Consider the following 21,464-nt stretch of genomic DNA (forward strand, 5'->3'; position numbering starts at 1 on the left):
TGATCTGAAGTAGTCAATTCTACATCCCTAGGTTTTATTTTGTTAGCCTAGCTGACGAAGACAGACCTCTGGATAATGGCTGGAGACGGGGTTAATGCCCTTCAGCTTGTGTGGATGTGTGCAGTTGTAAACAATAACCTTCACAGGGTCTATACAGGACAAACATTCACCAGGAGATACAATGGCTCAGTCCTCTCAGACACGGGGTTCCCAAACTAATTCAGCCCTTTCAGAACTTTGCTCAGTCGTCGGCGTATCGCGACTGCTTAGGCAGTGAGTGATGTCAGTCTGCACCAAAGAGCACCCACGGACAATAATAACATTAAAAGTGTTATTCTGTAAAGTATGGCAGAGTTGAACTGAGTTAGGGGACCAGGAGAGCGGCTGTGCGATGTAAAATGTGGCGTTCAATGACCAGAAGAAGAGAAGAGACCACAAAGCCCTTAGCCTGGCCTGCCAGACTCGTCCTCTGGTTAATAACTGAGAGAGAGTCTGGTAACTCACAGGCAGAGAGGCACTTGAGGGGCGGGACTAGGCAGCTCATAAATAACCAATCAGAAACAAGACGGAAATGCCGACTATACCGTGCGATGCTATAGCTTTTTAGCTGTAGTCAAAAATGGCGTCTGGTGACAGCGCAAACATCTTTCTTTAGACAAAAGGCTTTTAGCACTTCTACTTCTGGTTTTAAAGACATTCATGTCATTTAGAACAGAGGAAAGAGCCGCAGCAAACTCCGCTGCTGTCCTCGCTGTTTATGAGTAACTGAGCGTCGCTGTGTGTGACGTCCACGACACTATAGCTTTTTAGCTGTAGTCAAAAATGGCGTCTGGTGACAGCGCAAACATCTTTCTTTAGAAGAAAGGCTTTTTGCACTTCTACTTCTGGTTTTAAAGACGTGTCCGAGTCATTTGAACAAAGGAAAGAGCAGCAGCGAACTCCGCTTCAGCCGCCATGTTTATGACAAACTCGGCGTTATGGTGTGTGACGTACGCTGCTCAGCACTGATTGGCTCGGTTAGAATTCTCATGGGGTGGGGTTATTTGAAAAGCAGAGTTCCCAGACCCTTTCTCTGTGCAGGATTTAACAGATGAGTCTGGCAGGTCAGGCTACAAAGCCCTGTGATTTAGGGCCCTAAAACAACAACCCCCCCAAAATACTCAAAGATACACAAATTATAAATGCTAAAGTAAATAAAGAAAACCACAAAACAAACTAATGTCTCAGTTACGCTGGATGGAAGAACACACAGAAACAACTTTGTTCCGCAGCCAGCCAGAGGGATTGTCAGTTTCTCTCATTTTAAAAGAGCTAAAGAGGGACAAAGTCTTTGTTTACAATCTGTGAGCACGCAGGGTTGCTGAGTCTGCTCCGACAAGTGCCACCGCCAGCATTTGTAAAGATCTTAAACAACAGGAGAGACCCAGAAGTTATTTATTATACCTCTAAGAAGCTACGGCATCATTTCACTCTAATATCAAGTCAAGCAGTCAATCATTGAGCTAACAATGCTAACAGTGAATTAGAAACTAATAATCACCTCTAAAAAATCTCAATCACCAACAACCCTATGTTACAATAGTCTGAATTTACAGTTCATGACTCATCTAGAATGTTCTGGTGCGGCTCGGTAACAGACATGAAACTCATAAACCTGCAGAATCTGACCACAGGATGTCATTCTTACTTTATTTACTGATGAACCTCGGCTAGTTTATGATTAGTTTACTGAGAATTAATTATCAATAAATCTGAGTTTGCAGGATTACGGTTGAGGCCGTAGCTTGGTCATCGTGTGTGTGGAGATGAAATGGCTCAAAACCTGGAACTAGTTCCACGTGAAGCTGACTCATATCCAAAACTGGAGATATGACCTCAGTTCTGCTTTTTCAGAAGAACATAACACACACCATGAAAGAGCTCGGGTGGAGTTGATTTAAGCCGTTTATTTGTGTGTGTGTGTGTGTGTGTGTGTGTGTGTGTGTGTGTGTGTGTGTGTGTGTGTGTGTGTGTGTGTGTGTGTGTGTGTGTGTGACTTTAGGACATCTGTGAGGACATTTCGGATCATGTGGAGCAGATTCACGCCCTGTTGGAGACTGAATTCTCCCTGAAGCTTCTCTCCTATTCTGTTAACATCATTGTTGACATCAGGTGAGTTTATGAAGGAAAAAAACCGAGTCATCCATTTCAACTTCTATTCTCATGCTTTGTCATGATTAATTAATGAGTTTTTAAAACGTATCTAACAGTGAATCAACCAGTGAATATTAAACCCACCAACAGAAGATTGGAAGTTTGAGTCATTATTTAAAGACGGCTTTGTTGTCATGTTTGGCTCAGAACTGTGCAGCTGCTGTGGCACCAGCTGAGAGTATCTGTCCTAGTCCTGAAGGAGCGTCTGCTGCAGGGTCTGCAGGATTCAAACGGAAACTTCACACGTCAGACAGACATTCTCCAGGCCTTCAGCCAGGACCAACACCAGGTGTGATGCAGACCGAAGAGTTTCTGGTGGTTTGAGTTCCTTCTAAGAAGGAACTTTGTTCCTTAACTGCATCTAAGCCTTAGAACTGACGCTAACTCATCTGAATCATTGGATAATGTTCTTTGTGTTTATCGGCGTTTCACAATGACAGTGTAAAATGTACATTTCTAAAGCCATTATTATTTCTAGACATTAAACAGATGAAAAGCCAATCTGAAAATGCTGAAATGATCCACTCTCCTTCTCCAGAAACGTCTGGATGCTCTGACTGAAGTGGATGACTGTGGTCAGCTGACCATACGCTGCAGCCAGGACTATTTCTCTCTGGACTGTGGCATCACTGCCTTTGAGCTGAGTGACTACAGTCCCAGCGACGAGCAGAGAGCAGAACCCACAGGTCAGGACCAGTCCCAGGAGAGCAAGTATACCCGAGTCTCCAGCCAAAAACTCCACAACAGTCTACCAGAACTCTGCATGGTGGCTGATTCAGAAAACCACAACCAACCTCAGTCTATGTTACCCACAATGCACTGTGGCATGTCAAATAAAAATGAAAGCTCAAAGCGCCCTCTGCAGGACGTGAGTCTCAGTACTGAAGTGTCGCCTACACACCTGTCACTTGCCAAGAGAGCTGCTTTGCTCTTGAATGGAGAAACCAAGATGGAGGACTTGACTAGGAGTTCTAGAGGGGCTAGCCGGCATTCTGGGATGCAGCTTCACGGTGAGCTGAGCCAAAGCACCCCAGCCCTTGTGGACCCTCTGGACCGGTCCAGGTTTTGTTTGGAACTGGACTCTGTTTATCCAGAAACTGTTCCACAGTCTTCTGAGAGCTTACAGGTACGTCTTCTTTTACCATTGTTATTATAATTATAATTTGCGTAGAAAGATTTGTGGTTACAGGAAAATCTGATTAAACGTATTCTGAAAATGCACTGAAATACTATTAAAACAAATAACTTCAACAAATATAGTCTGGCATACACTTGCACCAGCACACAAATGTTTTATTCTGAAAATTCTGATTATTTTCTCATCAAAGTTTAACGTGAGACAAAAAAACGGCAATCAAGCAACCGTAGATACATTTCAGAAATAAATACAACATGTAAAGAAACCTTTATTTTGTCTTTAGTGTTCTTATACTAACTAACAGCTAGCTGACTGGAACTATTTACGATCTAATGTTAACCTAAAAACTGTTTCAGTCCCAGTTGTGTTTCTTTGACAATATAAAAACTCTAGAGAAATAAAATCGGCCCTTGCCACATGCTGATCTTCCACCAGAGGGCAGTAGACCAGTAAAGGCATGAATAGTGTCAGGTTTGTGATGTGAAGGTGCTAATAGTCCATCTGGATGCTTCAAGGCCAGAAGGGCTTCGATGAGAACGTAGGATGACGGACTAGAAAGGGTCAAACCAAACAAATGAGAACACCTGAAAGTGAAGCTGTTTAATTCTGAGTAAGAGGTTTCAGACAGTCCAACACGTTCTTAATGACATGTTCTTTATGAGCAGACATTCAGCTGAATGACAAATTATGGAAACAAATTTAGATTCCTTCATCAGGAAAGTTAAAAAAAGGTTGTGAAAAGTTGACTTTAAGGATTGAATCAAACAAGTTTCAATAAAAAACAACATAACTGAACTAAAGCTAGGGTTACCTGAACAGGTAAAGAAGCACCAGGGACGACACTCCTCACAGGGACTGAAGCCTGACAACAGGAGCTCATCAGGGACCGCCCCCCCACCTCTAACCAGTCTCAAGTCTCAGGATGATATAATAAACCAGACGGAGAAGACACTGGAGAGGACACATACACCCAGCAAGGGGGGCTTTGACTCATCCTCGCTCTCCCCCACGCGGGAGCAGATCCTCTCCTCAGACCTGGAGGCGTCTGGAGAGGAATCCGATCCCCAGCTGTGTCCCGACAAGACACCAGCCTGGTTCATGAAGCAACACGGGCACAAGGTGAAACTCAGTTCCTTCCCAGTGATTACATTTATGTTTTTTTTCTTCTGTTTTTACTTCAGTGAAGTAAATAAATCCAGATTCATAACTTTTATCACTCTGAGGAGAAAACGTGTTCCTTTAAATTTATTTTGTTCCAAAAATAATTTTTTGAACCAACAATTTATCTTTACATGGCAGTGACAGTCACTGTGTCACATATGTTCGAAAAACACGTTTTTATTTATGGAAGAAGTTAAAACCAAAAACGGGTTTAAGAAGATTACAAAGAACCAAGCATGTGATGATGGAAACGATGGACACATTAGGTTTTACTGCCTAACCCTAACCCTTATCTATAGAGCTCTTTAACATGGCGTTGCAGCTAATCAAAGCGCTGCACGCTCATAGAACACCACAGACAGAACGAGTCACATAGGTAGTGGAAACGATGAAAGTAAAGCTAAACAAGGTGACTTAATGCTTTATTGACTAGGGGTGGAAGGCCAGAGAGAACTGCGTGGTCTGTTTTCAGGCATGATTCAAAAACAGCAATAGAGGGCGCTTGTCTAACCCGGAGAGTTTTAAAGTCTAAGTTCACTGAGAAACCATGCTTTACTTGTTATTTTTGAATGTGATTGTCACTCTGAGTTAAACATGCGGGCTGAATGTGAAAAAGTCTTCTCGCCCTGTTTCCTGCATTATCTTCTGAAAAAGGCTCGGCTAACAACAGGAAGTCACACTGTCACTGAACATTCGTGGTCTCACCCATCTCGACCCACGACGGGGAAGGCTGTTGTTGGTTAGCGTCCAGGAAACAGCAGAGAACGTCTCAGCTAGTAGAAGCTGTTAGCATTAGCAACTCCACCACACAGCAGAACTCCTCCAGCCTTGTGGTATTCGTGGAGATAAAACATAAATGTTGGAGAACAAACAGAGTCAGTGGTAGAGTCGTGTTAACCAATCGAGATGTCTGAATATCAGGAAATATTAATGAGTGAGACTCATGATCCTGCTGTCTTCTGCTGCCCACTCCTCCTGGAAACAGAAGACCCAATCACAAACCACACATTTATTCTAGAGACCACAGCAGATGTGTTAAACGTGATCTTAAAGACAGCATCACGTGTTCTATTTGCATGTTTTGTCCAGACATTTCCTGCGGCCGGTCCAGAGCACTGGTATGGTTCGGAGGAGTTCTTGGCTCTTCCTGCTCAGCTCCATAAATCTGAGATCCTCGCTAAGAAACTAGAGAGTCTGACCCAGTCTATCCCCCTGGTCAGTTTAAACACAGATACCACCTGATTTTTGATTGGTAATTATTTATCTGCTTTTATTTCTGATTCCCATTTCTGTTAAATCGTTTCACTGCAGATGAATGTCAGCTCTACACAGATGGCGTTGCAGGATGTGGATGACTGGGAGCTGACCGAGTTCAACACAGACTGGGACATAGAGAGCAGGGGCAACGCTCTATCGACTCTGCCACGGATGGTAGGACTATCGTTGTTCTGAACCACCAAAAATAACCACTGAATGTTATTTACATTTACTGTCATTAACCATCCCTCAGCACCGAAACCCCGTCAGCCGCTCAAGCCCCGCCTCCTCCAGTGAAAGAGCACCCTCACTGGATGAAAGTCTAGAATCTGGCCCTTTGAGTGACCTGCAGTCTGAGGAAGAGGAAGAGAGGAGGACTGCGGGAACCTTGGAGCTGACAGCGCCCCCTGTGGAGAGACGTGCATGCGTGTCTCTGGTGCAACAGCTGCTGGAGGACATTCAGGATCAGGACCAGGACCCCTACGTTTGGATGAAGATGGAGGTAGTCTTTCCATTTCCATTGAACTTTCCTAATTGCTTTGTGATGTGCCGTCCTCTCATCCTTGGATGTCTCAGAGCACAGAACTAGTTTTCTGTGTTCTGCAGTTCTTAAGTGCCTGAGAGGACCGTGCAGCTTGGTTCTGATGAGGTGAAACAGGTCCGCTCCAAATGACCTCATCATTGACACATTTATCCTTCTGCTGCAGCTGTCTTGATGGATTGAGGGGCTGGTATTGGATCATTCTGTGGCCATGTTAATTCATCACCTCTTTTCTAAAGGTCACGTTTGATTGGCAGGCAGATTATTGATGAGGCTGCCCGGTGAACTAATCAGTCATATCTGTCATATTGAATATGGTAAAATGTCAATAGCTCTGGGGATTCTCTCCTCCTTTAATTAGCACTATAAAAAGATGCTGCTGCCTTTAATATGTTTTATTGTTGTATTCAGGTTTATGACACTCTCTTGCCTGCCATTGCCATAGTTTTCTTAGCTGCAGCAACGTCCCAGTGTCCCTTCAGGGTCCAGTGGGAACCTGTCTTTCCTGGGGTTGGTGGTGTCAAAGGCTCCCAGGCAGCGTCAGACACTAATAAGGTGTTCGAGGTTCTGGAGGATGAGGTGTAAATGAAAGACCATTTAGGTGAAACGACATCCTCAGCCAGGAGATGTGCTGCAGACTCTAAACTCCTCAGTGTTTTTGGTTGTTAATGAAGACGACTTGTCCCATTCTGTCGTGTGATCTCAACCTAAACTGGATGTAAATCTGAGACAGGGTTTCTGACTCTGGCTTGTTGGATGCAGTTTCTGTAAAACCCAGAAATGATCAAACATTCAGCTCAAATAATAAATACTGTATTACTCCAATGCTCAGAGGCATTGCTGCTATTTTAAAACAAAGCTCTGGGAGATTTTTTGAGGAAGATTTTCACTTTTCATATAACGTACTGAGACACATCTTCAAGTTTGACCTTTTGACCTTACTGATTAATTTGAAGCCAGGCAAATGAGCATTACCTTCCTTTGGTGATGCACTCTGCTTTCCCTTCATCTGATGCCAACTAAACCTGTCAGTGCCGTGTTCTAACAAGCTCCTTGAGCTTTCTTCAACTAGAAACACATTCACACTTTAGACTCATCACCAAACAGCAGCATTCATAGATAAACATGCAGTAGGGGCGGGTTCATCTGACCTATGCAGATTAGGAATGGGAATGATTACATATTACATCAAATTTATTATCAATATATGTTGAACAATGTCCACAACTATTAAAAGACAGGAGAATTAGTGATTGCTGCTATTACCCTCAACTCTACTGTTAATTCACTCAAAAGGGTTGTAGAATAGCAGCCCACGCCTGGTTTGTCTTTTTACACTCAGCTCATGTAGCTTATTTAGCATCATGCTACTTAGGTTACAGATATTTGTTCATGCCAATAGAAAGTTTTACCGTTTTTAAATGTCAGAAAATAAACAAAGAAAATTTACATGTATTCATCGTGTGAACTGGCTAGATAGTTAGAACATTTTTTTAGCTCTGACACACACACACACACACACACACACACACACACACACACACACACACACACACACACACACACACACACACACACACACACACACACACACACACACACACACTCTCTCTCTCTCTCTCTTCCTGTCTTCCTCTCTGCTCCTGGGTAATTAGCTGATTAGCTGCTTAATTAGCAGCATGTAATCATAGCGATGGATGAGCTGCCTAATTGGAGAAGTGGAGAGGGAGGAAGAAGAGTCTCAGTATGGATGATGACATTCTGTCTATCCTCAGAGTCGCTGCAGAATGCAGAGGCCACAATGACATCATTCATCCAGGGATGAGAATCTGCTGGAAGATCATAGCAGGAGCAGAATTTACTTAAACTCATGAAAATAAAATTGGATCACTTGCTATTGTTGAGGGTTGGAAGCATTTAGGTGTGTTTATATGTGAAGTCAATCTACGTTCCATCCCTCGCCTGCGGTCACGAGCTTTGGATAAAGACAGGATCTCAAACACAGGTGACCAGATTTAGTTTTCTCAAGTGTCGTGGTCTCAGCCAGCCTTAGGGATGGGATCAGACTAATAATCAGAGCAATGGATTAGATTTATTTAGCACTTTTCAAGACACTCAAAGTGCTTTCCATCATTTATGCACTCACACATTCACACACTGCCAGTGATGGTAACCTGCTGCATAGCCAGAGCCACTCTGAGGCAGCCGTTTTACGCCATCGGCCCCTCTGACCACCAACAACACAAGCAAGGTGGGTGAAGTGTCTTGCCCAAGGACACAAGAGCAGAATACTGATGGGAGCTGGAAGTGATCCCACGATCCTCCAATCATTAGTCAACCCGCTCTTCCTCCTGAGCTACTGCGTGAAGTAGAGCTGCTGTTCCGCCACGTACAGAGCTATCAGCTGAGGTGGTTTGGGTATGTGCTCAGGTGTTTCAGGTATGTTAGAAAGGAGAATCATGTGGATCAGCTCCTCCAGGGGAACAACCCAACCCAGCCGTTGTTTATAAAGCACCGTGCAGACACAAGCGTGCCACCAAGGTGCTGTACAACCAAAGAATAAAACACATAAAAGCAACAGACACAATTAAAACCAACACGTTAAACTTACAAGATAAGAACATGTGAAACATCAACAAGAGCTAGCCAAGCAGAATTAAAAGCCTGATCGTTAAAATAAGTTTTCTGCCTCATTTTAAAAACCGCTACTGATGGAGTGATCCTGATAGCTATGGGCAGACAAGAGATATAGTCCCTCTTGTCCTGGTTCTTCCTTTGGGTCTCCTCCTGATTGGTCATGCCCAGAAAACCTCACCAAGGAGGTATCCAGGAGGCATCCTAACCAGATGGCCAAGCTTATCACCCTATCCCTAAGGAACACTCTTCAGAGAAAACTCATTTCAGCCACCAAAATGAGAGGGGGGGGGGGGGGGGGTATTGGCTTTTATACACTACCCATCCCAAAAAACAAGTCACCACTTGGATTTAACTACCGTCATCAATGCAAGATCTTGGTGAGACATTAATGCAACACTGGATAGTGTCTGGTGACACTGCAGAAGCTTATTGAAACTACGCCACAGCGAATGTGTGATGTAATCAAAGCCTAAGGAGGTCCAAAGAAATCTTGGAGAGTGTGAGCTGTGGGGCATTGTATTTCAGCAATCTCTAAGTGCAACAGGAAAAACAACGTAAAATAAAAATTGGGTCAACAAATAATTAAAAAATAAGTAAAAGGAGAGCCTATTAAATTAATTTAGCAAAAAGATTTAAAAAATGATAGGTTTGTATCTGAAATCTCATTCTTTAGGTGACTACCCAACGCCTTTGACCATGAGAAGGTAGGAATGTTGATAGACCCGTAAATTTAGAGCTTTGCTTTCTGTTTCAGCTTTCTTTTCATGACAGACTGATACAGTTCTCGCTTCACTGTGGACATTAAATCAATATGTTTATCAGCCTCTCACTCAATTTTTCTCTCATAAGACCCAAGATCCTCCTTCACTTGGGGCAGAACCTGAGCCCTGACCTGGAGAAGGCATTCCACCTTTTTCCTTCTCAAGACCATGGTCTCATATTCAGAGGAGCTGATTTTCATCCTGGCTACTTCCCACTTGGCTGCAGACTGCTCCAGAAATAGTTGGAGATCATCTCTAATGAAGCTAAAAGGACCACATCATCTACAAAAGCAGAGACCTGATTCTTAGTCCACCAACACGGATCTAATCAATAGCTTGACTCCACCTAGAAATCCTGTCCATAAAAGGTTTGAACAGAATGAGTGAAAAAGAGCAGCCTTAGCGGTTTCCAACTCTCACTTAGAATGAGTCAAAATTACTGCAATGCGGACCAAGCTCTGGCCCTGGTCATACAAGTACCTAACAGCCTGTATCGAGGGGCCTGGTACCCCATACTCCCAGAGAACCCCCATAAGACTGCCCACAGGTCTATGGTCAAATGTTGATCAGCCACTTATTTTACAAAGGTAAATGAGACAGCTACAAAATGTATACATATGGAGATACAAAGTCCCAGACGTTCGGTAAATGGGCTGTGTGCTTTCACCTGGTGTGCTTTCACCTGGTGTGCTTTCACCTGGTGTGCTTTCATAAGTAAAAAGAAAGAACGCCAGTTGTCGATGTAGAAACAGTTCACCTATTAGATAAGTGTCTTGTGAATCATGACATCTCATTGTATGGGCTGTCTGGGCTAGCATTAATGTCCTCAGTGTGAGGTGTCTGTGTATTTGAAGACTCTGTGGTAAGCCAGCCTATCTGTGAGCAGTGGGAGACAGACAGACAACAGACTTACATCAGCAATCGTCTGATTGGCCCAGCAGGGGCTTGGGGACGCCCACTGACAGCAGAGGATAAGGAAATAAGAGAAACATGGAGGATGATGAGGTGGAGGGGTGTTTTTCACATGTTTTCTGATTCTTTAGATAAACACCATTAAGGCGAGGTAAAGGTAAAACTGACTGAGATGTAGAGGCTCAGCAGAGTATCTTTAAAATATAAACATATTGATAAGAACATTTTTGAATTTTTAACTTTTATTCAGAAAAAGTCACCATTTAGGTGAAAGTTGTGAAGGAAGATCCCAGAATCGATCCAACCGCACCTAATTAAACCACATGTCTTCCTGTAGTCTGATCTTTATTTCAGGTTGTTCTCGGTTATATTCATTGAGAAACCAGCTAGTTTACAATTTCAGTGGTGAACATTGATGACAGTGACAAGGGCATCATTAGGTTAGTGTTCAGTCTACTGATGCTGCTCAGGCAGAGTAAAAGTAAACATTATGGATCCTTTACCCATCAAGAGCTTGTGGAGTCTGACTTGTAAAATCAGTTTGGGTGTATGGTTTGATAAGGTAGAAATGGTTTATAAAACCATCTGACGCAATTCGTGCCGAGCGAGATCCCCGTGGAATCCAGGAGGTCAAGAGGTCAGGATGGACACTGCCGGTGGAGTGAACCTCTAGGTACCAGAAACCCATAGATTAGCTCCGACATGACCCGTCTAGTCTCAGATACCTCCAGGTGATGGCAGAAAGCTGGAATTCTTGTTTAGCATCTGAGGCTTAAAAGAGCGTCTGAAATCACTCTCAAGCATTGCAGAGGCTTTGACCTTGAGGTAAAAAGAGAAGAGGGTTCCAAATGCTTGCTCACCGGTTTAGCCAGACCAGGAGGCAGCTGGAGAACCACTAGATCAGGAAGTGATTCCTGTTTTTATCAACTTTGTTTATAAATTCTGTAAAATCAGAATTTGACACGTTTAAGAGGGCGTTAACAAAGATACCTCAGAAATCACGCCTTCATTCAGATACCCAGAGGTTTATTCTCAGTGTTCATTTTAACACATCATGATTAACACACACATTATTCATACACTTTAGGATTTAACAAGAGATGATTATATGACACTTATGCAATTATTTCGTTTTAAAAAGTAATTTATGATTCAAGCAAAATGAACTTTATTCTGAGTGAAAGCGCAGAAAGTCTCACGTCCTGAATGACTTTTGTTCCAGCCAAGATAAGGTATCTAGGTTTATTATGTCCCCTTTATCCGGTGACAAGCCCTTGTGCAGTGCCTTCTTGTTTGGAGGCCAGACAGATGGGGTGTTTGTTTCTGCTAATTAAAAGTTAATTTCTGGTCATTTTGATGAAACTTGACCTTTGTGTATGCTACATAATAACGGACTTAAGTACTTATGTCTGCTGTTGTGAAGAAAAGAAAAGCCCAAGTCTAAATAGTCCAAAGTGGAAACAATTTTTGTTGTTCCGCTCCATTGCATCATCTGTCCCACCTGTGATTGGCCCACCAAACAGATATAGTGCTGTGATTGGCCCACCAAACAAATGTAGCACTTTGATTGGCCCAGCACAGAGATATAGCGCTGTGATTGACCCAGCACACAGATATGGTGCTGTGATTGGCCCACCAAACAGATATAGCGCTCTAATTAGCCCAGCACACATGTACGTGTTGCGCTGTGATTGGCGCTGTGTGGGCCCAAATTTTGTTGTTTCGCTCCATTGTATCATCTGTCCCACCTGTGATTGGCCCACCAAACAGACATAGTGCTGTGTTTGGCCCACCGAACAGATAGAGTGCTGCGATTGGCCATCCGAACAGATATAGCGCTCTGATTGGCCCACCAAACAGATATAGCACTCTAATTAGCCCAGAACACAGATATGGTGCTGTGATTGGCCCAGCACACAGATATAGCGCTCTAATTAGCCCAGCACACATATATGGTGCTGTGATTGGCGCTGTGGTGGCCCAATTTTTGTTGTTCTGCTCCGTTGTATCATCTGTCCCACCTGTGATTGGCCCACCAAACAGATAAAGTGCTGTGATTGGCCCATTGAACAGATATAGTGCTGTGATTGGCCCACCATACAGATAAAGCACTTTGATTGGCCCGCCGAACAGAGAAATTGTTGTGATTGGAGAGATGCTCTGGCCTGCTGAATTTTCAATGTAGCGTGGTAGCCCCCCAATGTCTGTATGCGGACCCTCTAGACTAGGTTTTCTCAGTTAGGCTAAACTGATTGATAATGGAGATCTGACTTATTAAACTAACTTGTCTTGTGGCAGTCAATGGTTGCAACAATAAAAGGAATTCAGTGTCATGGTCTGCGTCTTCCCTCATGTGTCTCCTGGTGTTCGCCATCCCTCTCTAGATTCCCCTTTTGTGTCTCATAGTGCCCTCATGTGTCCTTTGTCTGCATCTCATTTATGTGCCTTCTGTTTGTAGACCTTTAAAATAATTCCTCCCAGGTCCTGTGTTCATTCGGTCATCCCCAGCCCCTCCAGGTGTTCCTTCACGTTCTGTGTCCATGTAGCTCCAGCCTTTTTGTCCCCAGCTCGGTGTGTGTGTGTGTGTGTGTGTCCGTCCTTCCCCAGCTCGGTGTATGTGAGTGTGTGTGTGTGTGTCCTTCCCCAGCTCGGTGTATGTGTGTGTGTGTCCTTCCCTCAGTCTTTAGGTTTAGTTTTGTGTTTTATAGTTTTAGGTTTATCTGCCCTCCTCTGGTTCTGTTTCCCATTTAGCGAACTGTTTTCACCTGCCTTCCCTCCAGCCCTCACTCCACACACCTGCTGCCTGTTTCCCTAATTGCTCCTCCCAGTGTATATAAGCCCTGTCTTGTCTCTGTCTTGTGTCGGTCCATTGTGATTTATTCTGTCCGTCTGCTCGTTCCTCCAGTATTTTGGATCACCTGACCATTTCCTGGATTTTGGACTTTGGCTTCCTGCCCTCTGGATTTATGTTCGTTTGGGTTCATCCTAAAAATAAAAGGATTTTTCTTTATATATCTACTTCTGCCTCGTGTCATTCTGGGTTCTGCATTTTGGGTTCTAACCATCCCTCCAAATCGTGACATTCAGTAGCAAGCCAAAAGGAAAATATGGTAATTAATAAAACTTTGTATTGTTTAAAGACCACAGCAGGCTGAAAATGTAGCCAACTCTGATCATCTGTACAATAGGGAGCCTAAGTCTCCTCCCTTTCCGGTTGGCTCATGGGTCCCCGGAAGAACAAAAAAATGAATGCAAGTCAACGGGGCTAAAAGCTATTTTCTAATCTGCTGTGCCTTACACCCTGGATCACACATTTTGTATTGCAATTTAAATGAAAACTAATGATTGGTGTTTCAGTCACGCCAGTTGAGATTTGTTAGCTTGTAAAAGTTTGTAATTAGCATGACTACACACCAGAAATCGAGACGTCGCACATGTGACGTCACCGCATAAGCTCCTCTCCCCTAGCGTAGCTGCTACTCACCACATGACCAGATTTATGGTGGTTCTTTCCTCCTGTGGGAAGTTTGCTGAACTTACAGCCATTTTCCCTCAGTTTTCTCCGTGTCTGGTTTGATGACGTCACTTTCGTGAAGCGCATTTGTAGTCCTGGACTTATTTTCACACAAAACCTAAAATAGCGTTTCCCCCTGTTTGAAAAAAAGTGTGTTGGTGGTATCAAAATGTTTCTTTAAAATTCACGGACATCATATGTGAAATCCATGGCACATAAGAAAATGGCGTTTTTAGCCCTGTTGGCTTACGTACATTCATTTTTTCGTTCTTCCGGTGACCCATGGTCCAGAAGTGGATGGGCGTGACTTAGGCTTCCTATAGTGAGAAGTTATTTCTTCCCATAGTGAGAGGGTGTTTTTGTAAAACCTTCCCTTCACCAGTTTCACAGTCATACAACTGATGTGGTTAGTCTGGAGCAGTTGTAGGCAACCCTGGTCCCAGAGAGGTGCAGTCCTGCTTGTTTTCTAACTATCTTTGATGTTCCTGCTGTTGATTAACTGGATCAGGTGTGTTCAGCCAATTAGAAGCTGCAGGTTCATACATGATCTTCTCAGTCCTTACACCCCCAGCAGGTCCCTGAGGTCCAGTGACCAAAGCCTACTGGTTGTGCAGCACCAGGCTAAAGGTCAAAGGTGACAGATCATCTGCTGCTGTGGCCCCCAGACTCTGGACCTCTCTCCCCCTGAGCCTGAGATCAGTGGACTCAGTGGTCTCCTTTAAACTCACCTGTTCAGGCTTTGGTGTGACCTTCATCACCACCCTCTCCTTATTTTGCTCTTATTCCGCCTTTCCTGGGATCCAGTGATTTCCCCTTTTCCTATTCATTTTCTGTCTCATTTTCCTTACATTTTTTTTCTTTTGTCCTTTTAAACACATTTTTAATAATTTTTTAAATCTTTTTACACCGACATGTTTCTGTTTTTGTGAAGCGCCTCATGATTTTTATCTTGAGAGGCGCTTTACAAAAGATCGTCTTCTTCTGCACGACTGGAAAACATGCAGGACTGCAGCTCTCTAGGACCAGTGATGCCAACCCCTGGTCTGGAGGCTTTCCCAGAGCTCCCTCATCACCATATCCTTGTGCCTGGAATGCTGCCTCAAAGCTTACCACAGTGTGGTCACCAAATACAGTTTTAATGGTAAATTAATTTAGAAAGGTTAATTTACCAGGGTTACCACTGTACCTGGGAACAGTTTCCTCCCTTTCTTCTTTTATATTGTTCGATTCTTTCTGCTCTACAGACACACTTTTTGTAATCAGCTAAAACTAAAACTCCATGTTTCTCTAGTCGTCTGCAGCTCTTTTCATTTTCTCACTGAACAAATGCAAAGTTTTATGTTTTTCCATTAAAAATAAATGTAATGAAATTCTAATCAAACTTCACTCCTTGTGTCCGTTTTGGGCCCCAGCAGCATACAGCACTTGGTATGACATGTTCATATTGTCAGTTTAATAACATACCCTCTGTGCAAACGAGTGGTCTCACCTCAGTCTGCACAAAATCCATCATTTCAAACTTTGTTCCAGTTTTTAACTTTTGCTAGTGATGAAATGTGCTGGGGCTCCAGCTATCCAAAAATTCAGTATTGCATATTAAGAATGAGTTTTATTGGCCTCAAGCAAAGTCATAAGCTGTCTGCTAAAGCTAGCAAGCCAATAAGCTGTTTCAGCTTGGCAGACTTCAAGCTCAAGCCAAACTTATGGAGGTATTGCTTTAATGGAGGCCAGTTTCATCAAGCAGCAAAAACACATTTCTAAGACACTTTCATGTCATTTTATTGAGCCCTTTAGAAATATTTCTAATCCATTATAACATGTTTGCATTTAACAGGGAGGTCTGCAGAGGAGCTTTAATAATGTTACACAGAAATGCTTTTTCCATTTATCCTGTTTATATTATTATGTTTATGAACTGATTAAAATCTTAATGTGTTTTTAGGTTTTACACAAACATTAAAAGCATTATAAACATGTTGTAAGTCCTACTTAGTGTCTTAGACACAATGTAGGGAACATTATTGAAAGTGAATGCATTATTTAAAAACTCACATCAGCTCCAGATTTAAACCAATTCAGTTCAATTCTATTGTAATAAAATCAGATGTATGAGATTATCAAAAGGTAAAATTTGCTCGTATCAAGGGAACCCGTTGCCTGTCAAGCCATCGTATAGATGTGAATATACGCACTCACCGGCCACCTTATTGGGTACACCTGTCCAACTGCTCATTACTGTCAGCTAGGGCTGAGTAATAAATGGAAAATTTAAACTTTATCAAAATTTCTGACTCTCATCGAGAACATTTTCCCCACGTCAGTACATGTTAAAATAAAAAATGAAAAGATGTGTGTAGGTTGGCAACGTTCATGTCCCTTTAAGAAGCTGTACCACCTTGAGTCACATAAAAATGTGACTCAACGTAATACATGTGACAGCCCCATCTAGAGGACTGCTTTTGTTTCTGCACACACTTGTAGTTATCGTCCATTTATCGTTATCGAGGTGAAATCCTCAATATTTTATGATACTGATGTTAGGCCTTATCGCCCAGCCCTACTATTGGCCAATCATATGGTGGCAACTCAATGCACTTAGTCATGTTGACATGGTCAAGACGATCTGCTGCAGTCCAAACCGAGCTTCAGGATGGGGAAGAAATGTGATTTAAGTTACTTTGAATGTGGCGTGGTTGTTGGTGCCAGATGGGCTGGTCTGAGTGTTTCAGAAGCTGCTGAGCTTCTGGGATTGTCACACACAATCATCCCTAGGGTCTACAGAGAATGGGTTGAAAACGGAAAACATCCAAAGAGCGGCAGTTCTGTGGGCAAATATGCTTTGTTGATGCCAGAGGTGTGAGGAGAATGACCAGACTGGTTCAAGCTGATAGGAAGGCAACAATAACTCAAATAACCACTCGTTACAACCAACGCATGCAGAAGAGCATCTCTGAACACACAACGTGTTGAACCTTGAGGCAGATGACCTACAGCAGCAGAAGCAGGTCCCACTCCTGTCAGCTAAAACAGGAAACAGGCTACAGTTCACACAGACTCACCACAATTGGACAATAGAAGATTGGAAAAATGCTGCCTGGTCTGATGAGTCTCGATTTCTGCTGCGACATTCTCATGGTAGGGTCAGAATTTGGTGTCAGCATCATGAGAGCATGGATCCATCCTGCCTTGTACCAATGGTTCAGGCTGGTGGTGGGGGTGTAATGGTGTGGGGGATGTTTTCTTGCCCCCCCCCCCCCCCCCCCCCATTACCATGATTGTTGCTGAGTATTGTTGAGAGATGGTTCCAGCACCTTGTCTAATCTATGGAATAAGGCAAAAATCATGACCCATAGACAGAGTTCAGTCATTGGGAAAAATCTGCGGTTGCCTTTCAAACTGTCTTTGCATTCTGTTGGACAACGAACGTGACAAGTCAGTGTCGAGTCTGAAGTTAATTTCTCCCCCAGCTGACTTCTACTTCCTGAAACAGGCACATATGCAGGCCTTCATTCCTACTAGAGACCACTGCAGATGCATGAACCATACCTTTAAATTACTAAATTTAATAGACATGAATCAAGTTTGCTCCTTCAAGCATTTAGCCCAAAGACAGCCCTTTTCTGCTAGTTGTCACTAGTTTCTCCTTTTAATGTCCGCCACTGAATTACTGCCCTGAATCTGTGTAGACCACGATCAGTTCTATCTTTACTCTGTGTTTGCCTTGTAGTCTGGCTTGATACAACTCAGAGCTCCTGCCTGGAACATATTAATCATTGAAGCCAAACATGGTCTGTTGGGAGTTTGAGTTCAAATCTATCAGTCCTTCAGAAAGACCTGTCAGCTGAACAGTAATTATCCAGTGTTGAAGAGCTGAACCAAAGGAGGAAGAGATGAGGCATAATATCAGAGTGGTTATCCAGGCGGCAGAAGATCAGATCAGGCGTTTTATCTCCCAGCAGGTCTCTCTGCCCCTCAGGAGCCCGACTGGTTTAGAGACATCAAAGCAGCTGTAAGCAGACCAGTTCATTCTGGTCGATATCCAAACCAGCACTGATCTCTGCTGCTTTTCACACCTACTTCCTTTTCCTTCTGTGTCTTTCTCGCTCTTTGTGTCTTCTTCCCATGCGGTTCCCACTATTTTCTCCATTTAGTCTTTTTATTGGACCCTTTTTAATGTGACTTTTCTTTTCTTTTTTACTTTACTCTTTCTCAAGCATTTTTCTTTATGGTTTTGAATCTTTAACCTGTTTTTTTCAATACTTTTCCCTCTTCCTCCCAAGGTTCTCCCCTCTCTTTCTCCTTCCATCTTCTACTTCTCTTGCTCTCCTCCTCTTTCACACTTTGTCTCCTCCACACTCATCGATATTTTTGATTTCCATCTGACGCTCATAATGAGGAGTTGGACGGGATCACATTGATCCTTTTACATTTTTTAAGGGTCATGGTTACAATTAACATTCTCCCACTGAATTGGTCAAGGTTTCTAGCTCATTTGATGCAGTGATTTGCAGGTGCGCTAAAACATGGAGGCACATATGTAATTGCTAAATCCAGACAGATTTACTTTCATGCTACAACCTCACTCAGCCATTTGTTTTCTGGGTAGTTTTGCAGCCAAAGATAAGAAAACAACAATCAGTGCATGCAATGTCTGAACTGTCTCTGATGATCAGTGGTGACAGTTACACGTGTTAACCAGATGAGATGTTTGAGGTCAGACTGGAAGGAATTCCTTTTCAAGCTCATGATTCTGAATTTCTTCATTTTATGAAATTTCTTTCTAGTTTTCTGTCTTTCTGTATTATTTTTTTCTTGATTACTGTTTCTTTTCTTGGTAATCTTTCCTTTTGGATTAACGCAACAGGCTTTTCCTTTGAATCAGTCAGTTCAGGAGGAGCGTGCAGGCAGTGTAATCCCATCATGTTGCTTTCTGATTGGCTACACTTCACATTCAATAGGAAGCACACTCCTTAGGGGCTCTGCACACGGGCGGCGACAAACGACCGCAATCAGCAAAATTTGTCGCTGTCGCGTTTATTACCTGTCACACGGGAGGCGATCCGCGGCAGCGGCAAAGCCGTCTACGCATTCTGTTCCATGGCGAAATCGAAACTTCCATTGTTTTGTTTGGCTGTGTCAGGTTGGAGGGAATTAAGGTTATTTAAGCGGTTCAGAGTTAATAAAGTGGTAGATATGATGTTTCACAAGGTGCTGCTAGAGTTATGTGAAATCTTACTTCTGATTTTACTATAAAACATAATAATAATCAACTTCTCCTCCATGTTTGCTCGGAGGTGTACGGAGCATCCTGTCCGCTCTCATTGGTCAGTGAATGAAACCTCCGTTGATTGGTCCTCGTCCGAGCGACAGCGATGAAAAGTTGAAAATGTTTCAACTTTCTGGGATCGCGTCGCTGGGTCATCTGTGCACGGCACGTGCACGAGTGCAAAATTTCACACGCACGTTTTTCGCGTTTCGCTTGGTAGGAGGGAGACCCGCGATTATCGCTTTATTCATTGAAAATGAATGGAGGAGAGGCGATGTCGCCTCCCGTGTGTCGAGCCCCTACGTTTTCAAAATCAGATTGAAACACATTTAATATCCCCAAATGAGAATGGAGTGGCCCCAACGAGTATCTGAGCCGACCAAAAGTCTTCGATTTTCAAGAAAATTACGTAAACACACATTAGTGTCCAGACTGTACCTTGGTTCCATATCCTACAACAGTTAAAACCTACATTGTTACAGTTTTTCTCATCATAAAACTGGATTATAATCTTAAAAAGCATTGCCTGTGTTTGTAACACCTCCTCCCCAAAAAACAACAAACAAAACCATTGTTTTGCTGTGACTGAGTATTTTTGCCTTTTACACACAAAAATGTAAAAGATGGAACCTTTTTTACCACATTTGTCCCACTTGGTCCAAATATGAACACATCCTGTTCACAAAGCTTGGATTTAGGAAAGGCCTTGGGTCGCTCTGAGGGATGCTGGCTGATCTGAAACATCACGATTGTCATTGCGTAATGACCAGACAGAAAATGTCTGGTCACATAAAGTCGTTTAGTCCTCCTCTCTATTTTCTATTTAAAACACTTTTTTTTCTTTATCTGATCCTTTCTTTATTTTCTCCCCCCTTTCACCTCCTCTTTCATGAATAAAGACTTAAACTGGCACTGCTTTCTTCTTCCTTTAAGCCATTTCTTCTGCTCCTCTTCAGGAGGAAAGTGGGTTCAAAGGGAGAAATCAATATTGGATCAGAAACTATTTCACAAGGATTCTGCTGATTCTCACGTGAATCTGTTAGCTGCAAAGTCTGAAGAACAAAACCCCCAAACGGGGCTCTTTTTGTGAGAATCATTATTTAAGATATGTGTTGTTTTTTTCAGGGATGTAGTTTGGCTCCAGCCCTTGAGAAGGCCTCTGATTGGCCAGCAGAGGGCAGTAACTCTCCACTAAGCTAAGATGCTGTCTTTCTCTCAGTCAGGTTTAATCTTCGTCTTCCTGTCTGCTTGTCTGTCTGCCTGCTCTATCAAGGGCAACCTGTCACACTCTTTCAGCACCTCTTCATCTCTTTTTGGATCTCTTCATCCCTTTTCTTTCTCACTTTACGTTGTTTCATCTTCTCTATTTGCCCGTTTCTCTCTTTTCTTGTTTTTTTTATTTAATTCATCTCTTTTGTCTTTTCTTTTGCCGCAGTGTGTTTCATATTTTTTATTCTCCCTATCAGTTTTTTCAGAAAAGTCCCTGAGACAGCTCCACACACTCGGCTGGATTGCCCCCACCAACCCTGAAGGTGGTTGGGGGGGTTGATGATGGAAGAGACTGGATAATAACATGTTATATCATAAAGTATAAAGTAACAAGCAACAATTACGCCATTAAACACAGCAAATGTGTATCTTCTGATGCTGATTAAGATGGATTTTCACACGTTCCATTAACAATCTGCTTCTGCGTTTCTCTTTTTATCTAATCTGTTTCCCTTCCTCTGCTTTTCCTCGTTTCCCTGTTTACTATTCCTCCCTCCTTCAGTAAACACCCACTTCCGTCCCCTCTGCTTTTCTCTGTTCATTTTTCTTTTATATTATTTGTCAAACTGTGCGATTGCTTGTTTCATCCCGCCGCTCTTGTTTTTGTTCTCTTTCTGGCCTTGAATTAATTCATCTGCCATCAGCTCTTTAAACGGCGTTCTCGCACTCCCCTCCTTTTCTATTCCCCTGCTGCTTTTTTCCCTTTTTTCCCAATTTGTTATTGTTCTTTTCTACCTTCACCTGTTGGATCTTCTACTTTCTTTTCTCAGTGTTTGATGGGTTTTCTGTTTAACTGACAGTAGCAATAATTTGTG

General features: G+C 42.9%; 1 protein-coding gene across 1 annotated transcript in view; it reads left to right on the forward strand.

Annotated features, from left to right (window-relative positions):
* The window catches only part of akap6 (A kinase (PRKA) anchor protein 6), a 348,892-nt gene that overhangs the window by 49,567 nt on the left and 277,861 nt on the right, over positions 1 to 21,464 (forward strand). Inside the window, exons 4-10 of the mRNA XM_054734609.2 lie at positions 2,042 to 2,151; positions 2,341 to 2,482; positions 2,732 to 3,319; positions 4,151 to 4,450; positions 5,582 to 5,707; positions 5,804 to 5,923; positions 6,003 to 6,251. Coding sequence (XP_054590584.2) covers positions 2,042 to 2,151; positions 2,341 to 2,482; positions 2,732 to 3,319; positions 4,151 to 4,450; positions 5,582 to 5,707; positions 5,804 to 5,923; positions 6,003 to 6,251 — 1,635 coding nt within the window. The remainder of the gene's footprint in view (positions 1 to 2,041; positions 2,152 to 2,340; positions 2,483 to 2,731; positions 3,320 to 4,150; positions 4,451 to 5,581; positions 5,708 to 5,803; positions 5,924 to 6,002; positions 6,252 to 21,464) is intronic.

Source organism: Nothobranchius furzeri, chromosome 18, assembly GCF_043380555.1.
Source record: "Nothobranchius furzeri strain GRZ-AD chromosome 18, NfurGRZ-RIMD1, whole genome shotgun sequence".
In the NCBI taxonomy this organism is placed as follows: Eukaryota; Metazoa; Chordata; class Actinopteri; order Cyprinodontiformes; family Nothobranchiidae; genus Nothobranchius; species Nothobranchius furzeri.